General features: G+C 51.9%; 1 protein-coding gene across 1 annotated transcript; it reads left to right on the top strand.

Annotated features, from left to right (window-relative positions):
- The first annotated feature begins 49 nt into the window (after positions 1-49).
- Positions 50-18160, top strand: CHKB (choline kinase beta). Its single transcript, XM_081023166.1, has 11 exons — positions 50-275; positions 4713-4821; positions 6144-6257; positions 7511-7644; positions 8599-8703; positions 9492-9550; positions 11088-11175; positions 12976-13084; positions 15386-15492; positions 16474-16555; positions 16755-18160. The coding sequence occupies exons 1-11, from the start codon at positions 97-99 to the stop codon at positions 16809-16811; spliced, it is 1143 nt and encodes a 380-aa protein (XP_080879292.1). The 5' UTR covers positions 50-96; the 3' UTR covers positions 16812-18160.
- Positions 18161-19530: the final 1370 nt, after the last annotated feature.

The following is a 19530-nucleotide window of genomic DNA, read 5'->3' as shown; positions in this document are numbered from 1 at the left end:
GGCGAAGGCCCGGCGCGTCCGCCATTGGCCGAGGCGCTGAGGCGAGCGGCGCTCTGATTGGCGGGCTCCAGCCAGCGCAGGCGAGCGGGCCGCGGGATGGAGTCGCCTGAGGGAAACGGGTCCGGAGGGGACTTCGCCGTGCCCAGCTCGCCCCGGGGCTCCCCGGCCGTGCCCGGGCCCACGCGCCTCCGCGCCTTCCTCTGGTGCCGGGAGTTCCTGGCCGGCGCTTGGCGCTGCCTGGCGGCGCCCGAAGACCTCGGCATCGTCCCCGTCAGGTGAGCCCCGCCCCCACCGCCGTAATGCGCCCAAGAGCCGCGCCGAGTGACGTCAGCCTCGCTCCGCTCGCCGCTTCTGCCGTAGAGCGTGGAATAGCGGCGCACCAGCTTTCCAGGCCTGGGCTTCCCTTCCCCGAGGAGGGAGCGGGGTTCGAATCTCGCCCCTGAACCAACCTCGCAGGGTTGCTATGTCTGTGCGTGGGGGGTGAAATGGGGCTAGAATCTCAGGCTAGCCAACCTCGCAGGGTTGGCGTGGGGGCGAAATGGGCAGTGCGGCGCAGTGGTTAGAGCGCGGGAGTAGGACATGGGAGGGAGCTGGGCTTGATGCCATGGACCTTGGGGGCCGGGCAGCACTTCTCCCAGCCAACCTACCTGGAAGGGTTGGCGTGGGGGTGCAATGGGGAGGAGAGGCAGTGCTGTGCAGTGGTTAGAGCGCTGGACCAGGACCTGGGAGGGAGCTGGGTTTGATGCCATGGACCTTGGGGGCCGGGCACCATCTCTACCAGCCTAACCTACCTGGAAGGGTTGGCATGGGGTGAAATGGGGAGGAGAGGCAGTGCGGTGCAATGGTTAGAGCGCTGGACCAGGACCTGGGAGGGAGCTGGGTTTGATGCCATGGACCTTGGGGGCCAGGCCTCCCTTCTCCCAGCCTAGCCTACCTGGAAGGGTTGGCGTGGGGGTTCAAACGAAGACTAGGATCTGGGGGAAAGCACAGTTCCAAGTTTTGCCTCTCTGCCATAGGGTGGCCTTGGGGGCAGGTCACTGCCCCTCAGCCTAACCTACCTGGCAGGGCTGTTGTGGGAGAGGTTAAATGGGGAGGAGAGGCAGTGCGGTGTAATGGTTAGAGTGTCAGACTAGAACCTCAGAAAGATCAGGGTTCGAATCCCCCTGCAACTGTGCCATGAAGCTCCCTGTGAGGGCCAGTCGCTGTCTTCCGTCAGCCTGACCTCCCTCACAGGGTTGTTGTGTGGTTTCGCAAACTTGCTTCCCCCTGCTCAGGTGAGTAGGACCCAACCAGTGGCTTCAAGTTCCAAGAAACGAGACTCTAAATACACCTGGAAGAAGAAACCTTCTGCTGGCAAGAGCTGTTCGGAAGTGGGATCTCGCTGGAGGCTTTTTAAGCGGAGGTTGGGTGGCTGATTTGCCAGGGATTCTCAAACAGAGCCATCCAACTTCCTTCCCAGGAAGGAGAGCCCAGGATCTCCAGAGGGCGCCCGTTCCTTTGTCAAACATCTCTTGCCGCCCGGAAAGCTCTTCCTGATGTTGAGTCTCCTATCTTGTAACTTGAATCTCCTATCTTGTAACTTGAAGCTGTTGCTCCTTGTAACCTTGCTCCATCTTCCACGTCACAGCCCTTCAGATATTTGAAGCCGTAGGCACTTGCAATTACGTCTCTGTATATATAGAGAGATATACCGTATTTTTCGCTCTATAACACGCACCAGACCATAACACGCACGTAGTTTTTAGAGGAGGAAAACAAGAAAAAAAATATTCTAAATGAAACAGTGGGTGTATGATTTTTGTGGTTCATGCTGTGGCCACAGACATGTGATCTGACAGTGAGTTTGGAGTAGCCCAATGCAAAAATCCTGAGGATCCATGTGGATCCATGCTTTGTAACCACGTTTTTGCACCATTGCAGCCCCAGGCAACAGTGGGTGCGTGATTTTTTTGGTACAGACTGTAGCCATGGACATGTAATGTGATCTGATGGTGAATTTGGGGTGACCCAGTGCAAAAATCCTGAGGATCCATGTGGATCCGTGCTTTGTCACCACGTTTTAAATGGGGAGGGAAGGAAAGCAAAAGCCCCCCCCCCCAAGCCAGACAGGATATACGAAGTATGATTTCTTTTTTATTTACGGTATTTCTTTTTTGGCCACCTCTGTCACTGCAACCTTTGCTCTGTGCTTGCACACTTTTGGGCAATAGGGCATGTAACACACTTTTTTTCATCTGCCAAGATATAGAAAATCAATTTTAATGTCCCTATATAAAATGCCTAGTGAAGCAGAAGGGTATTACATCAGCCACTGTATTAAGGCTAAACGTTTGAAGAACAGCTCTCTATGGGGGGGGGGAGACTAAATTCCATTTTCAATCAATTGTTATTGTGGCAGCAATTATCAGTGTATAGCGCACAATGAGGAAAAGAACTTTAAAAAATATATATAAAAAACATTCTCACATTATACTTCAAAGAAGAGTATTAGGCTTTTAATGAAGGGGAGGGGAGAGATGCTGTAATCCTCCTGGCTCAGGAGATTCTGATTTACCAGCCGCGTGTAGAAAGTATAGATTAAGATATTTGATATACAGCATATAAATCCAGAGATTTCCATGTCTCACTCTGCAATCCAGCCTGCTGTTACTTACGAGCAGGGAAGCAGGGTTTCTCTTCCAAACAAGCATACTGTCTCCCTCCAGCAGTACATTGCTTGGAGAAGCTGTAATTTGGAGGGGGCCTGGGGGCAGGGCTCTCTGCTTTTGGAAAAGAAATGAGAAACCTACCATTGTAAAGCAAAAGTCCCCCCCCCCCACCCAAGCCAGCCCTCTCTCTCTCTCTCTCTCTCTCTCCCACCTGCATGCTTTTGCTTTTCGGCTGCCTGCGAGTCCCTAGAGCACGGAGAGGAGGAAGTGGTGGGCTGGAGCCTGCACGCAGTGTGACTAGGAAAGAATTAGAAGGAAGGACTCGATCCTTTCCTTAACCCTCTGCTTGCCAGGAGGGCAGGGGATTCCCTGCTCTTTGTTGAGTTTGAGCAAACGCAGCAACAGAAGCGGGTGGGCAGTAAGACCCTGAGGCAGAATGCAGGAAAGCTTCCGCCTTCCCCCTTCCCTCCGCCCGCCCGCCCGATCTTTTTTTTGCTTGATTTTTGCCTATTTTGCCCCTGCGCTCCGGCGAGTCAGCGCCAGGGTCCACACATTCGCTCAATAACACGCACAGACATTTCCCCTTACTCTTTAGGAGAAAAAATCTGCGTGTTATAGAGCGAAATTTACGGTAAATCCCCCTGGCCTGCTTCTTTAATGTTTTAATGTTGTACTTTAATCTTGTTTTTTAAGTTGTATTTCAATCAACTTGTTTTTATTATCGGTTGTTAGCTGCCCTGAGCCCGGTCTTGGCTGGGGAGGGCGGGGTATAAATAAAATTTATTATTATATTATTATTATTCTTTGCTTCTGCTGCTGCTGCTTTTGCAGCTGGACAGCTCAGCTCTCCGGAAAATGACTCACTTCTCCCTTGCAGGCTCTGTGGCTTTCCTGCCCCCAGAGGAGGATGGGTGTGGGTCAATTGTTCCTTTCTCCTGTAGGATGTGTCACAGCAGGCCCACGGGTCACCGTCTCCTTCTCAAGGCATTCCAGGAACGCTTCCCACACTGCCAGAGCCCTGCCCAGCACAGAGCATGGCTGGGGTGGGTGCTACCAGTGAGATTGGCAAACAACAGGGCAGTGAAGGAGGGCAGAACATCTGGGGAGCAGCTAAAATTGGCATTTTGTTGCCTGCACAGTGGAGACAACCTTTCCTTTTTTCCCCTTTTTATTTTATTTTATGAACATAGAAAACATATACATTTACACAACACACTACCTAATTTTCATAGCATAAAACATAAGGATCTGAGCCCAGGAGCAACTCTCCCCTAATGTGTCTTCCAGCAACTGGGATTCAGAAACATTGCCTCCTCCAGCTGTAGAGGCAGTGATGAGCCATTGTGTCAAGCAGTCACTGGTAATGTTCTCCCAGTGCCCTACCCACAACTGGGGCAGTCGAGCCTGCAGCTTTCATTTTTTTAATATACAGTGGATGCATCTGTGCGTGTGCGGTTTGCGATTTGGCACTTCTGCGCATGCGCAAAGCGCGATTTAGCGCTTCTGCGTATACACAACCGCCAAAACCCGGAAGTAACCCGTTTTGGTACTTCCGGGTTTCGGCGGTCTGCAACCCAAAAAAATGCAACCTGAAGCATCTGTAACCCGAGGTATGACTGTATCTGACTTTTAGAAGACATCTGAAGGCAGCCCTGTTTAGGGTCATTTTTAATGTTTGATGTTTTATTGTGTTTTTAATATTCTGTTAGGAGCTGCCCAGAGTGGCTGGAGAGGTCTGGCCAGATGGGCAAGGTAGAAGTAATAAATTACTACTACTACTACTACTACTACTACTGGTTTTTTGTTGGGGCATCTGCTTGGCCCTTGTGAGAGCAGGATGCTTGCCTAGGTGGGCGATTGGCCTGATCCAGGTATTATTAAAGTCTGAGCATGAGCACACAGACACTTGGGAGGGGGGGTGTTTGGCCTCCTGAGGAAGGAGGTTATTGCTGGCTTATCTGCCTGGAGGCTCTTTCTCCCTGCCAGTTCTGCTGTTCTTCAGTCTCCACCTGCCCTCCCCATTTCTGACTCTTCCTCCCCTCCTGGGTTGTGCTTTCTCCACAGCGGGGGGCTGAGCAACCTCCTCTACAAGTGCACCCTCCCCGATCACATTGTGACTGCGGAAGATGAGCCACGCCAAGTTCTGCTGCGTATCTATGGAGTCATCCTCCAGGTGAGATCTTCTGGTCCTGGTGCTCTTGGTTCCCAACCCCTTGGCATGGCCTTCTCTGTGCTGGCTCCCCAGGGGCTGAAGAGGAACTGATGTAGCACTGACAGCACCTTGCGGGAAACTTTAGTGAAGAGCAGGGAGGTGTCTAAATGCAGCCCTGCCCCTCATTTGAAGATCCAGCAAGAACTAGGGCTCTTGTCTGCAATTTTTGCTTTTTACCACTGGGGGCAGCCTGGGTGGGCGGGTCTCAATCCTCCTCCAGTTCTGGTTGCAAAGGAGCAGCTCTCCTGGTTACCGTATTTTTCACTTCACTTTTTTCCTCTTAAAATCTAAGGGGAAATGTCTGTGCGTCTTATGGAGCAAATGTGTGGTCCCTGGGAGTGGGGCGGGACCCGGGCTTCCCCCGCCAGCCCCACAAGCTCGGGGAGCAGCGGGAAGGCTGTGCACATCCTTTCCGCTGCTCCCCGACCTGCTCTTTGGGGCTGGCGGTGGGGAAAAGCCTTTCCGCTGCTCCCTGACCTGCTCTTTGGGGCTGGCGGGGGAAAGCTGGGCTTCCCCCACCACCAGCCCTGGGGAGCAGGTCTAAAGGAACCCAAAGCCTCCAGAGCACAGCAGGAACTCCCGCTGCGCTCCGGAGGCTTCGGGTTGCCTTCACTGAAGCCTGGAGAGTGAGAGGGGTCAGTACGCACCAACCCCTCTCGCTCTTCAGGCTTCCGACGTAGCCGCCTGAAGCCTCCAGAGTGCAGCAGGAACTCCCGCTGCGCTCCGGAGGCTTCGGGTTGTGGATTTTGAAGAGGATTAGATAGATTCCTGGAGGAGGAGAGGGCTATCAATGGCCACCGGCCAGGATGGCTCTGTTATGCCATCCACAGCAGGAGGAAGGAAAGCTTCTGAATCCCAGTTACTTAAAACCGCAGGAATGGAAAGTGCTGCTCTGGGTGCTTGAATCCGGCTTGCAGGTTTTCCCAAAGAGGCATCTGGTCAGCCACTGTGAGAACAGGATGCTGGACTCGATGGGCCGTTGGCCTGATCCAGCAGGCTCTTCTTCTGTTCTTAGGCCACTTCAGGGTCTCGTTTGTGGCCAGCCTGATCTCAAATCCTTTTTGTCTTCTCTGTCCCTCTGGGGTTTGGAGGCCCCACAATTCTTTTGCCTTCCCTGCTGTGGCCGTTTGACTGTCAAATGACTGTCAGGGTCCCTTCCAACTCTACACTTCTATGATTTGCACATCTTTCTCTGCCAGGGCTGTGCAACACCCTCTTTCTTCGGGGGAGGGGGGTGGCGGCAAGGGCAGAATCTGACCCCATCGCCTTTCTGTCTCCCGCAGGGGGTCGACTCGCTGGTTCTCGAGAGCGTCATGTTTGCCATCCTGGCCGAGCGGATGCTGGGACCGCGACTCTACGGCATCTTCCCCCAGGGGCGCCTGGAGGAATATATCCCGGTGGGTTGTTGGCTGTGCCCTGGATCAGCGGTTCCCATAGTGGGTGGGATTACCTGAGGGGCTGGCAGAAGGAATATGGGAGGTGTAAATGGCTTTCAGACTTGGAAAAGCTGGATCAAGTTCATCAGGTTTGTAGGAATTAATTAAACTAAATCAGGCTTCCTCAAAATCGGCCCTCCAGATGTTTTTTGGCCTACAACTCCCATGATCCCTAGCTAGCAGGACCAGTGGTCAGGGATGATGGGAATTGAAGTCTCAAAACATCCGGAGGGCCGAGTTTGAGGAAGCCTGAACTAAATAGTTTTAATTGGGCTTTGAATAAAGGCAATTAATGGTTTCCAGTTTGAATTTCATAATAATAATAATAATTTTATTTATATCCCACCCTCCCCATCCAAAGCAGGGCTCAGAGCGGCTAACAACAGTAAAAATAACACAGTTTACATAAAATCACAATCAATTAATTGAAATACATTCTAAATTCATTCTAAAATCAATTCAGAGTCAAATTAATGGCAACCATTGGGCTAGAGTTCTATGAGGATTACAGAAGGAGGGGGTCAGACTGCATCTTGGCCAAATGCCTGGTGGAACGGCTCCGTCTTGCAGGCCCTGCGGAAAGATGTCAAGTCCCGCAGGGCCCTAGTCTCTTGTTCCACCAGATCGGGGCCACGGCTGAAAAAGCCCTGGCTCTGGTTGAGGCCAGCCTAACCTCCCTGTGGCCCGGGACCTCCAAGGTGTTTTTGTTTGAAGACCGTAAGGTCCTCCGTGGGACATACCAGGAGAGGCAGTCCCGTAGGTATGAGGGTGTTGGGCCGTATAGGGCTTTAAAGATTAAAACCAGCACCTTAAACCTGATCCTGTACTCCACCGGGAGCCAGTGTCATATTATCTTCCTTAATGGGTTGTGCAGGCTGCTATTCTAAGCAATGCTTTGTACAGGGTGGCTGTCCAGTGTTCTCACCACAGCAGCCCTGTGAGGTAGGCTAGTCCGCTTGTGGATGTTGCCAACATGCCCTCCTTCATTTTCTGCCGTGGTTTAGTAGCCCCAGACACGCACACACAACTTTCCTCCCCCCGAGATACGGACTCTCAATAGATGTTTTCTTGCCTGCTGGTTCTGCGCTCTGTTGCGCAGGGGTCCCCACACCTCTGGGGCAGGTGCCCACGGAGCTATTGCTCGCAGTGGGAATTGGCTTCCGTTGGGCGGGAGAGGAAGAGGCTCTCATGCCGCCCGTGTCTCTTCCCCACAGAGCCGCCGCCTGACCACGGAGGACTTGCCCGACCCCAGCATCTCGGGGGAGATCGCCACGAAGATGGCTCGCTTCCACGAGATGGTGATGCCCTTCAATAAGCAGCCCAAGTGGATGTTCGGGACGATGGAGAAGTAAGGTTCCTGGTGCTTTTGAAAGCTACAGGCTAGAAAACCCGGAATCCTTTCTCCTAGGTATCATGTCAGAGGAAATAAAAAGAACGGTCAAACCAATATTTTATGTATGCAACTACTGCGGCAGGGTTATTGATTGCCAAGAATTGGAAAAACAGCAGCGTCCCAAATAAAACAGACTGGTTATCTAAAATGATGGAATACTTCCATCTTGCCGAACTAACAGGGAGGATAAGAGGAGATATGGTACAAAAAGTGAATAAGGAGTGTGCTGGGCCCAGGGGAAACCCTTGAAACGCAGTCCAGGACCAGTCCAGAATCTGGAGGTTCCGCTAAGAGTCAGTCCAACAGAGCCAAGACAGGACACGAGGCAGGAAACCAGGCAAGGTCAGGCACAGGATCTCAGGCAGGTTCAACATTGCAAACAGCAATGTTGCTCCCGCAACCTGGGGCAGAGTCCGACAGCCTTTTATCTCTGTTGGGGTAACGGCCGGTCCTGATCCCCCGGTGACTCACCTCCCTGTCTCGCCCGAAGGTAAGCGCTCCTCCTGCGAGTACTCAGGTCTCTCCTTCTCTCAGACCTCAGTCTCTGCAGCTTGGGAGACGTCGGTGGGTTACTAGACCCAGAGGCCGCCTCAGCCTCCCCTGACCCAACCAGTAGTGGAGCAGCTGTAAGTGATGGCCCAGCTGAAGGCAGCGAGGTAACCCCCACATCTGGAGCCAGGGCAGGCTCAGGCCCCTGACTCGGCCCAGCTGGTGTTTGTTGCAGGGGAACCTGTGCAGACTGGGACTCTTCACAATAAGGCCCCAGACTTGGTTCAGATGATGCCTGAGGCAAAGGATCCGGTGCAGACTGAGACTCCTCTGGTCCCGAGTCCCAGGCCATCACAGCCTGTTGGGTTGTGGCTGGAGAAAGCCAGTGACTGACCGATTCTCCTTTCCCCCTGTTGGCAGGTACTTGAGGCAGATCTCTGATTTGACCTTCCCCCAGGAAGCCCAGCTGCAGAAGCTCAATAAGCTCAAGGCGTACAACTTGGAAGCGGAAATGCGCAGCCTCAGGTGAGCGGGCAGCAGTGGGGCACAGGATCGGGGGCCTTGGGTCAGTGCTGTGCCCCCTGGCAGAATTAGCTAGTCCGTGATGGGATGCCTTGCCCCTTGCTGTCCATCACACACACCCTGCCAAGGCAGGGCCCATAGCTCTAAGTGGCAGAGCAGGTGCCTTGCCTGCCTCAGCCCCTTTCCTGCCAGGAGGCTTTGGGGCAGCAGTGGGGGTGGACTCCAACGCCAGAGGAAATGGAGCAGTCGTTGGACTTGTCTGAAGCAGCGACATGCCCTTAGCCTCTGGCTGCAAGCGGCAACCGGCCTCGAAACAGGGAAGATGCATTTCTGGCCAAGATAATCACAGAATTGTAGAGGCGGGTGGGATCCCCAAGGGCCATCTAGTCCAACCCCTTGCAATGCAGGAAACACAGCAAAAGAATCCCTGACAGCCATCCAACCTCTGTTTAAAAACCTCCAACAAAGGAGATTCCAACCACCTTCCAAGATTGTCCATTCCATAGCTCTTGCCGTCAGAAAGTCATTCCTAATTTTGAGCTGGAATCTCCTTCTTTGTCATTTGAATCCGTTGGTTTGGGTTGAATCCTGCCCTCTGGAGCAGGAGAAAACTCCCTCTTGTCTTCCATGAATTGATGGGGTGGATGTGAATATTTTCTGTGTTTTCTTTTGGGTGGCCCTTTCCCTCTCCAAATATGCTCTGTTTCAGGGTGGGGGGTTCCCCTGTGCAAAGCAAACACCCTCCTCGTTCTCCTAACTCTCTTTTCTCTCTCTCTTTTCTGGAATTTCAGGGAGCTGCTGGAGTCCACCCCGTCCCCCGTGGTCTTCTGCCACAACGACGTGCAAGAAGGTGAGGACACTGAAGTGGGGAAGGGAAGCTGGGGTGGTGGTGTGATCTTTCCCCCAGGTTCTGGCCAGGGGCCTGTGAATATTGGGTGGTGCTGAGAGTCCCACTCCCCACCCCCTGAATGATGCAGAGATTGCTCCCTGAAGCAGAGCGGGGCAAGGCACACCGCCCTGGCTTCCTGCTGCTGTGAGAGCAACGCAGTGCCTGCAGCCACCCTGAATGGAAGGCCATATACGAAGAGCCTTGCAGCTGGATCAGACCCAAAGGGCCCATTGAGGCCAGTTCTGGTAGCAGAACCTGAGTTCCACAGGGCTCTCTCTCCACCTGTGACTCCCAGAAAACAGTATCCAGAGGAATACTGAAAGATCCTATTCCCTCATATGAACCTGACTGGGCTCTAAGAGCTTCAGGAGGGGCAGTTTTTTCAGTCCGATCCCCCTCACAGGCATACTGGGTAGGGACTCAAGACAGGGCCTTATTGGTGGCAGTTCCCAGTCTTTGGATCTCCCTGCCTAGGGAAGCCAGATGGGCTCCCTCCTTGCTCTCCTTCCGCCAGCAGATGAATACCTTCACCAGCAGATATAGAATACCTACTCAGCAGATGAATACTGCCCTTGTTCCAGCAGGCTTTGGGGAACTGGTTGCTTTTAACGAGAGGGCTTTTTTTCTTGTAATTATCTTCATGTTTTTGTAGATCACACAGAGAGAGACATACACTGTGCACAATTTTTGTTGGCATCCGTCTGTCTCAGGATAACAGGGGCAGAATGCACCTTTGGGAGTGAAATCAAACCATTAGAGAGTTACAGATGGAGATGGGAGAGACATGTTTCATTACGCATGTATATTCACATGTAAAATGTACATATTATCTATACAGTGGTACCTCTGGATGCGAACGGGATCCGTTCCGGAGCCCCGTTCATATCCTGAAGCGAACGCAACCCGCTTCAGCGCATGCGTGTGACGTCATTTTGAGCGTCTGCGCATGAGCGAGCAGTGAAGCCCCGAAGTAACGCGCTCTGCTACTTCCGGGTCGCTGCAGAGTGCAACCCGAAAATGCTACTTCAACCCGAGGTATGACTGTACCTACAAAATATGTGTGCGTTTAACAATTGCTTCCCCACAAGGTTCTGTTTCAACTGAGCTGCCTTGAGTTCTTGTCGGGGGGAGGGGAGTGGGATATAAATAAATATAATTATAAAAAGAGAAGAAGAGTTTGGATTTGATATCCCACTTTATCACTACCCGAAGGAGTCTCAAAGCGGCTAACATTCTCCCTTCCCTTCCTCCCCTACAACAAACACTCTGTGAGGTGAGTGGGGCTGAGAGACTTCAGAGAAGTGTGACTATCCCAAGGTCACCCAGCAGCTGCATGTGGAGGAGCGGAGACACTAACCCGGTTCACCAGATTACAAGTCCACCGCTCGTAACCACTACACAATGCTGCCCTTGACACTGGAGGAGGGTGGCGAGCATAGTGGCCATGGCGAGTGGCCACTGATGCCTTCTCCTGCTCTTGCTCCTTCTCTCCCCACAGGGAACATCCTGCTCCTTGCTGGGCGTGAGTCCGCCGCCTCCGACCGCCTCATGCTGATTGACTTCGAGTACAGCAGCTACAACTACCGGTGAGCTGGGGGTGAGGGCAGAGGGCAGGGAGGGAAGCGGGTGGCAGACATTGGGACTTGGTCATTCTGGACTCACAGCTGTCCATGGAGGCGCAGGTCAATTCTGTGTCCAGGGCAGCTGTCTACCAGCTCCATCTGGTACGCAGGCTGAGACCCTCTCTGCCCGCAGGCTGTCTCGCCAAGTGGTGCATGCTCTAGTTATCTCTCGCTTGGACTACTGCAATGCGCTCTATGTGGGGCTGCCTTTGAAGGTGACCCAGAAACTACAACTAATCCAGAATGCGGCAGCTAGGCTGGGGACTGGGAGCGGCCGCTGGGACAACATAACACCGGTCTTGAAAGACCTACATTGGCTCCCAGGACGTTTCTGATCCGAGCACAATTCAAAGCATTGGTGCTGACCTTGAAAGCCCTAAATGGCCTCGGTCCAGTATACCTGAAGGAGCGTCTCCACCCCCCACACCCCCCATCATTCTGCCCGGACACTGAGGTCCAGCTCCAAGGGCCTTCTGGTGGTTCCCTCACTGCAAGAAGCCAAGTTACAGGGAACCAGGCAGTGGGCTTTCTCGGTAGTGGCACCCACCCTGTGGAACGCCCTCCCACCAGATGTCAAAGAGAGAAATAACTACCAAACTTTTTGACGACATCTGAAGGCAGCCCTGTTTAGGGAAGCTTTTAATGTTTAATAGGTTATTGTATTTTAGTGTTCTGTTGGAAGCCACCCAGAGTGGCTGGGGAAACCCAGCCAGATGGGCGGGGTATAAATAATAAATTATTATTATTTTTTATTATTGGTGGCAAGAGGCCTGGCAAGGACAGCAGGGCCGAGCTTGGCACGGTGACCCCTTAACCAGGCAAGCCTCTGGATTTCTTTGTGCCGAGGAAAAATGGGGGGCAGGCCTGCTGCCCCACTATCGATGAGGCTTTTCCCCACTGTTAACGGAAAAATCTGAGGGCTCCCTTGGACAAAAACAAAGACACCAACCAGGATAACTTGGAGCAAAACAGCAGCCTGTAGGCTTGGTCTTTATTGAATACTGTCGCGACAGGACTCCCACCCGCAACAAGATGAAGCAAAATGGAAGCCCAGAACAAAAGAAGACCCCAACTTTAATTAGTTACTAATCCCCCAAACTACACCCCTAAGACTACATCACAACTACATCACAGAAAGGAGGGGTTGAGGGAGGAATTGTGGTGGTAACCTGAGTGTCTTGGCACCTGGCTGGTTCCCCCTTTCCCCCTCCCCGTGAGTACAGAGGGAAGAGCTGATTATTGTCCTTTGTTCCAGTCCGTGCTGAATCCACTCCCATATGCAAGTTCTTTGTGATCTTGATGGTCTTCTGTCTAGGACCATCAGGGTTGGCATAGCAACTGGGCAGGGCTCCTGTGTATGTGCTGGTATGCTCAAGGGATTATGGCTGCCCTGTATCAAACCTTCCCCATTTTGTGGTCCTTTCTTCATGGAGTAAAATAAAAGTGGAAGAGTGCAGATCCAATGTATGGTTGATTTTCTATGAATTTATAACAGAAGCATAGCGTATGTAGTGTGTAAGTGTGTGTGAAATTTGTACAAACTGAATGATTGGGGGGGGGGGGTTCCCTGCGACATCACCATGAAACGCTTAAAAGAGGTTTCATTCCATTGAGGCCCATTGGCAAGCGTCCCACGCCCCAGCCTTGCAGCAGGCCAACTGAAGGTACCTGCCCATATTGGAGGGGCGGGTGTGATCCTGGCTTGATGCTCAGCCACAGAGACCAGTGGGTTGAGCTTCACCCTCCCTCCCTCTCTCCCTGCAGGGGCTTCGACATGGCCAATCACTTCTGCGAATGGGTGTACAACTACGCCCACGACCAGTGGCCTTTCTACAAAGCCAGCCCTGAAAACTACCCCAGCCGCCAGCAACAGGTAACGCCTGCCCTCTGCTCGCCACAAGGACGTGGCGCCTCTCGCTTGAAGGAAGTGGCTGTTTCTCGGTTGATGGCCCATTTTTGTTTCTCGTTGAATTATTCCATGTTGGCTGCTTGCGCTGAAACGTCCACAGCAAAAAGGAGAAGTAGAATGTAACATATGCATTCATATAACATATGACAGATGAATCACAGTTTGTGAGTAAATGTAGGTAGGAGAATTAATATCAAGGCCAACAGGAAACTCTGGCTAAAAGCAGTTTGCAATAAGTCCTCTTAACATTCAGCTTCATTGTGCATCACTTTTAGTGTTATGAGAGAAGAGGGGAAACTTTTCTCTATTCCCTTTCTCCATGTCATGCATAATTTTGATAAGCTTCTATCAGGTTGCCTCTCACTCGTCTTTTCTCTAAAGTCCCAAATACCTGATAATTTTGGCTGCCTTTACATCTCAAAAGTGGTTTGCAACAAGCATTTAGGTTCCCCATAACTGCATTTGAAAGCAGACGTCTCTGTTCTGTAGTTCCTGCAGGCTTTGTGCAGGGGGCGGGGGTGTTGATTTTTTATTTGCGTAGTTATAAATAAAGCATTATAGTTGCTTTGTAAACCCATTTCTAACTTACGGGACCTGCCTTTGGGTTTCCAGAATAAATGCCAGTATATCAACAGCTGGGTCCTCTGAGCATCACTGTCTCTCCCTTAAATTTGCATAACATTTCGTTATAAATCACGGATTACAAGAGTTTTGGTTTCGAATCTAATCAAGTAATGGGGTTTTTGGAGGGTGTCGTTGTAATTGGCAGAAACCTCTTAGGCTCTTATACTAAGTTGCTGCTGGCTTGACCAGCCATTGGTGCACGTTTGACTTAGCAGCTGACTCTGTGCGTTTGAAACTGGTCCGGTGAGTAGCCTTGATGCTTCTGGAGGCTGAAGGCTCAGGGAGGCTGGAGGGCAGCCTTTTGGGGGAGGGGGTGCTCTCAGAAGCCCCTGCCCAGAGCAGCAAGACTGCAGGAATTTTTATTTGAACATTGATTTCTGCCTCCCTCATCTGTCACAGTTCTTTCCAAAGCACACTAAACTCCACTAAAATACAGAAGCAGAATTTTGGAAGATTCGGAACAAGGCTGTCAATATTGTCATGCTGTTATACAGTGGTATCTCGGGTTACAGACTGACACAATTGGAAACTGTAAGAGTCCCTGACTTGGAAACAATTCAGCAGGAATTGTACCATGGGTTAAGAACTTTGCTTCAGCATGAGAACAGAAATCATGCTCAGGTGGCAGCGGGAGGCCCCATTAGCTAAAGTGGTGCTTCAGGTTAAGAACAGTTTCAGGTTAAGAACGGACCTCTGGAACGAATTAAGTTCTTAAACCGAGGTACCACTGTACAAAATTTTGGTACAACCACATTCTGGTCGCCTCACCTCAAAAAGGATATTGTGGAGTTTGGAAAAGTTTAGGAAAGGGGGTGGCACAATGACCTTACAAAGATTGATTGCAATGTCTACGACCTTTTAGTTTAGAGAAAAGCTGGGTAGGAGGCAACACAGAAGTTTATAAAATGATGCACAGCACGCAAAAAGTGGGTAGAGAAAAGGTTTTTCTCTTGCCAGACTAGAACTTGTGGACATCCGATGAAGTTAGATGATGGAAGATTCAGGGCAGAGAAAAGGAAGTCCTCCACACATAGTTGAACTATGGAACTCACTGCCACAGGAAGCAGTGAGGGCCACCAATTTGGAAGGCTTTAAAAGAGGATTGGGCAAATTCATGGAGGAGCAGAGGGCTATTGAGGGCTCCTAGCCAGGATGGCTGTGCTCTGTTTCCAAGGCAGCAATCCTTCTCCATCCCAGATGCTGGAAACCACAGGAGAGGAGAGTTGCTCTTGTGCTCAAATCCTGCTTTCAGATTTTCACGCAGGTGTCTGATTGTGCCACCGTGGACAACAGGACTCTGGACTAATTGGGCCACTGGCCTGGTCTAGCAGCCGCTTCTGTTTCTCTGAGCTGCCTCTCAGCTTCACCGTAAAGCAATAAATCGTCTTTTTTTATTTAAAGGGAAATATTTATTGGGGAGAAACAGCTGTAGGTCTCCGAAAAGCACAAGCTTTTTGGTTTCCAGTGTTGCCTTTTGAAAGCATGGTGACCTGCCCTGGGACCTTGAGGTGGTTATAAATCAAATTAAGAGGATCAGTAATGAGCATGTTCAGGCAAGCAGGCCAGAGCAAGGAGATCTCAGAGAGTGGAGCAGCCTGCCCTGTCAGGACCCAACTCACCCTGAGGCTACTCTTTCCACAGCTGCATTTTATCCGCTGCTACCTGGAGGAGGCGGCTGGGAAGAAAGCGTGCCCGTCCCCGGAAGAGCAGGAGCGCCTCGAGGAGGAGATGCTTGTGGAGATCAGCCGGTCAGTGTCTGGGAACGCAGGAAAGTCGCCTTGGGAATTAATAAATAATAGTAATAATAATTTTATTATTTTTACCCTGCCCTTCCCAGTTCAGAAAACCGGGCTCAGGGAGGCTAATAACAAATTTAAAATACTTAATTGATGCAACAAAAATAAAGCATAAAATACAGTATAAAACGTGAATAACAATAAATTCAGACTTCCGAAATCAATTTAGGGGGGAAATCCATCCAATAAGCATCCAATAAGATGATCACCAGGGCTAGCTGGCTAAATTAGTCCTACTTGGGCCAGCGAGGAGACCAGGGGAGATTTAGCTGTGGGATCCCAGAGCGGGTAATCTTCATAAAAAGGGGAGGGGGAGGGAAGGAAGGGGAATAAAAGATCAGGCTAAGTTCAAGTTGAAAGCCAGGCAGAATAGCTCTGTCTGCGGAAGGAGATTAAATCCTGCAGGGCCCTGGTCTCATGGGACAGAGCATTCCACCAGGTCGGAGCCATCACTGAGAAGGCCCTAATAGGGAAAGGTCAAAATTTTGCTTTTCCAGGAGCTCAGCGAGCCTCACCAGCAGGCGATCAGTGGTCTCCCTACATGCCTCTTCATAAAAGGGACATCTAAAGAACAAGTGCTCTGGGCTTCCTGTCTCCCCTGATGAACAGGCGCAAAGTCTCTGAGCATATGCTGCCCCTATTTTATCCTCATAACAAACCTGTGAGGCAGGTCGGGCTGAGACAGAGAGGTAGCGACAGGCCCAGGCCCCACCCAGCGAGCTTCGTAGCCAAGTGTGGACCGTGGTCTCCTGGGTCCCAGCTCGTTTTTCTAACCACTGCCCCACAGGGAGTCAGGAAGCATGGATTTCCAGAGCATCTGCTCTGTCCCTGAGCCAGCACCCCTCTATACGATGGAGAGAGGCCGTTGCCTCACCTCCAGCTCCTCTTCCTCCTCCTTCCCTGACTCCTCTCCTCCCCATCTCTCTCTCCCAGATTTGCGATGGCCTCCCACTTCTTCTGGGGCTTGTGGTCCATCTTGCAGGCCAAGATCTCCACCATCGAGTTTGGCTACCTGGTGAGTCCTTGTGCTGATGACCTAGCAAGCTCTTCTCATGTGATGCTTTCAGCGAACTTCCAGTGGTTTGCGAAGGCAGACGGACGCCTTATGCAACAAGAGCATCACTCTAGAACTGGGTTGGCTTCTCATGTTCTGGGAAAGGTGGGTGCAATGCCTGACCCTGACTCTGCCCTCCTCCCCTCCTCTTACCTCCCAGGAATATGCCCAGTGCCGCTTCGAAGCCTACTTCCAGCAGAAATCTCTCTGCGAGTGACCCTCGTCCATCCTGGCGCCGTCGCGGGACCTGGACTCGAACTCCTGGACCTCAAGAGGCACCGTTGCCAGTGGACCAAAGCTTTCTCCCCGGACGCAGGAGGAGGGTTGGCTGGCCAGCTCTCGTTCCGCAGCGGCAAAAACTCTCTGGCTTCTGGCTGGGCTGGTTCGTAGCCGGGCAAGGGGGCCACGGAGCCCCCGTGGGGTGGCAGCACACCTGGAGGATGCCAGGCAGCTAAATTTTGCAGGCATGGCTTCCGGCAGGCGGTCCCTCCGTGATGGAGGTCCCTTGGGCACGGGGAAGGTGGGAAGAAGAGATCTCCGCACTTTGGGACAGGGAGGGGATGTGTGAGGCCCCCCCCCCGGACCCTCGCCTGCTTCCATTCTGCCTTCTGTTGCCCTCGGCCCTCCATGCCCTCTGCTGCCTCCACCACTGTGCCTTCCCTTGGCCTTGCTCAGCCCTCTCCCCCAGAGATTTCTCTCCTGCCCCAGATCTATGCACAAGCTCACCCCTCCTTCCCTTCTTAGCCCATCCCTTCCAGATCTTAGACTCCTCACGGGTCCTTCTGGTCTGCCTCAGTGCCAGCCACAGATGGCATGGTGGGGGGGGGGCTGCCTTTGGGGACAGAGACTGCACAGTGAAAGGCCAAGGACTAGTGAGCCCCACCCCACTCTGGTGAGCCTTGGGGCAGAGGAAGAGGGTCTCTAGGCCTTACTTGCTGCTGCAGGGACCCCCAGTTCTGGCCGCCGTCTCCCGTTACTGGATTGGTTCCCTCATGTGGTTTCCCAAGGAGACGCCTTGGCCAGGACTGGGGAGGCAGCGGGAGGGCTTTGGAGGCAGGGCCAGAGGGCAAAGTCGCCCCAGAGGACGCTCCTTGGCTGGGGGGGGGCAGGGTTTACTCTAGAGGTCTTCCCTCCCCAGATGTAATCCCAGCCCACTTCGCCGGAGCCTCTCTGGAACGGCAGACAGTTGAGGCCAGGACTTAGGAGGCGGCTCCTGCCCCTTGCCCAGGGGCACCACAAGCTTTTGGACCTGCTGGAGGGTCAGATTTTGCAGGGGAGGGGGGGCTTCCACCTTGTTTCTTCCTTTCCCCGGGAATGGGTTTGCTTGCTGGGGGTGGTGGGAGATAAATAACACCTTTTGGTCTTCGTTAACTTGGTTGTATCTGCATTTCTATGAATGTCCAGCAGAGAGAGCCAGGGATGCGGTGGGCTCTCTGGTGCAAGCTAGCCTTTGGCAGGCTGCCTGCCCTCTCTCTCTGTTCTCAGGGCTGCTCTTCTTTTCCGGCATCACTCACGATAACCATGGAATGTAATCTCTGCAATTGCCAATAAAAGCCTGGCACTCCATTCACTAGGACTCTCTCTCTCTCTCTCTCTCTGTGTGTGTGTGTGTGTGTGTTTGATCACTTTGGGGTGTCTGTGCCAGGGGAGGAGGTCAGATGTCTCTAGCCGTAGAATTGGTCGCAAGCCAGCTCCCCCAGAGGGGAGCCCCACAACAGGACCCAGAGCTCAATAGAAATTTTCCCTTCCACGTCAAAAGCTATCTCGTCCTGTTGGGTGTTCAGTGCATCCATTTGGATAGTATATCTCGTCAGCATATGAGCAGAAGGGATTCCTGCCATAAGACAGAGAATTTGAAAGAAGGCTGAAAGGAAGAAAATATTAGGCCAAACGTGATATTTCCCCCCCCCCCCCCAGTTAAGTGTAAAAATATTGCTTCTGACTCTTCGGAATAAAGTTGGTCATCACACTTCTGTAGAATGTTGTCTGCAGAATACAGGCCATTGTTTTAAATTCTTAGCAAAGATAGAAGTTTCACCTCGTTCTCTCCACTGTTTCGATAACTTGCTTTTTCAATTGGTCATGTATTTGTTTTTCCCTCTGAAAAATTTGGCAACTGCATGGTACTGTTTATGCTGACAGTAAACCAATTCTCCCCCCCTTTTTTAAAGAAACTTCCCCCCACTTGCCACCCCCAGCAACCAATATCATAGAATTATAGAGTTGGGAGGGACCTCAAAGGTCATCCAGTCCAGCCGCCTGCAATGCAGGAATCTCAAGTAGATCCAACATGACAGATGGCCATCCAACGTCTGCTTAGGAACCTCCAAGGAAGGAGAGTGCACCATCTCTCATGGGAGTCCGTTCCGCTGCCAGAAAGTCCTTCCTGGTGTTTAGTCGTAATCTCCTTTCTTGTAACTCGCAGCCATCGGTTTGGGTCTTCCCCTCTGGAGCAGGAGAAAACAAGCCTGCTCCCTCTTCCATGTGCCAGCCCTTCAGATATTTAAAGGTCGCTATCCTATCTCCTCTCAGTCTCCTCTTCTCCAGGTGGGGCATACCCAGCTCCTTCAAGCGCTCCTCATAAGGCCTGGCTTCCAGACCCTTGATCATTGTTACGGAAAAATCTAGATGCGAGGCTGCTCAGTCCCCCAGCTCTTCGGGCAGAGCCCGCGGGTCCCTGCGGAATAAAGGAAGGAGTCCAGCCACCAACCGGAGCAAATAGCTGTAGACCAAAGTTTATTGTGCAACAGGTTCAAAGAGGAATTTTGAACCCCGAGGATGGGGTGACAAAGAATTTTAAAAATTTCTATCTTATCCTAGCATACAGTTCATTAAGCATCATTACGACATCATTGCTACATCAGAAAAGGGGAGGGTTATACATGATTAAGGGACGCGGGTGGCACTGTGGGTTAAACCACTGAGCCTCTTGGGCT

This window comes from Podarcis pityusensis (assembly GCF_964106645.2).
Source record: "Podarcis pityusensis genome assembly, chromosome: 10".
Taxonomy (NCBI): domain Eukaryota; kingdom Metazoa; phylum Chordata; class Lepidosauria; order Squamata; family Lacertidae; genus Podarcis; species Podarcis pityusensis.
Note: the sequence above shows the minus strand (reverse complement) of the source record. Positions and strands in the feature narration are given on the sequence as shown.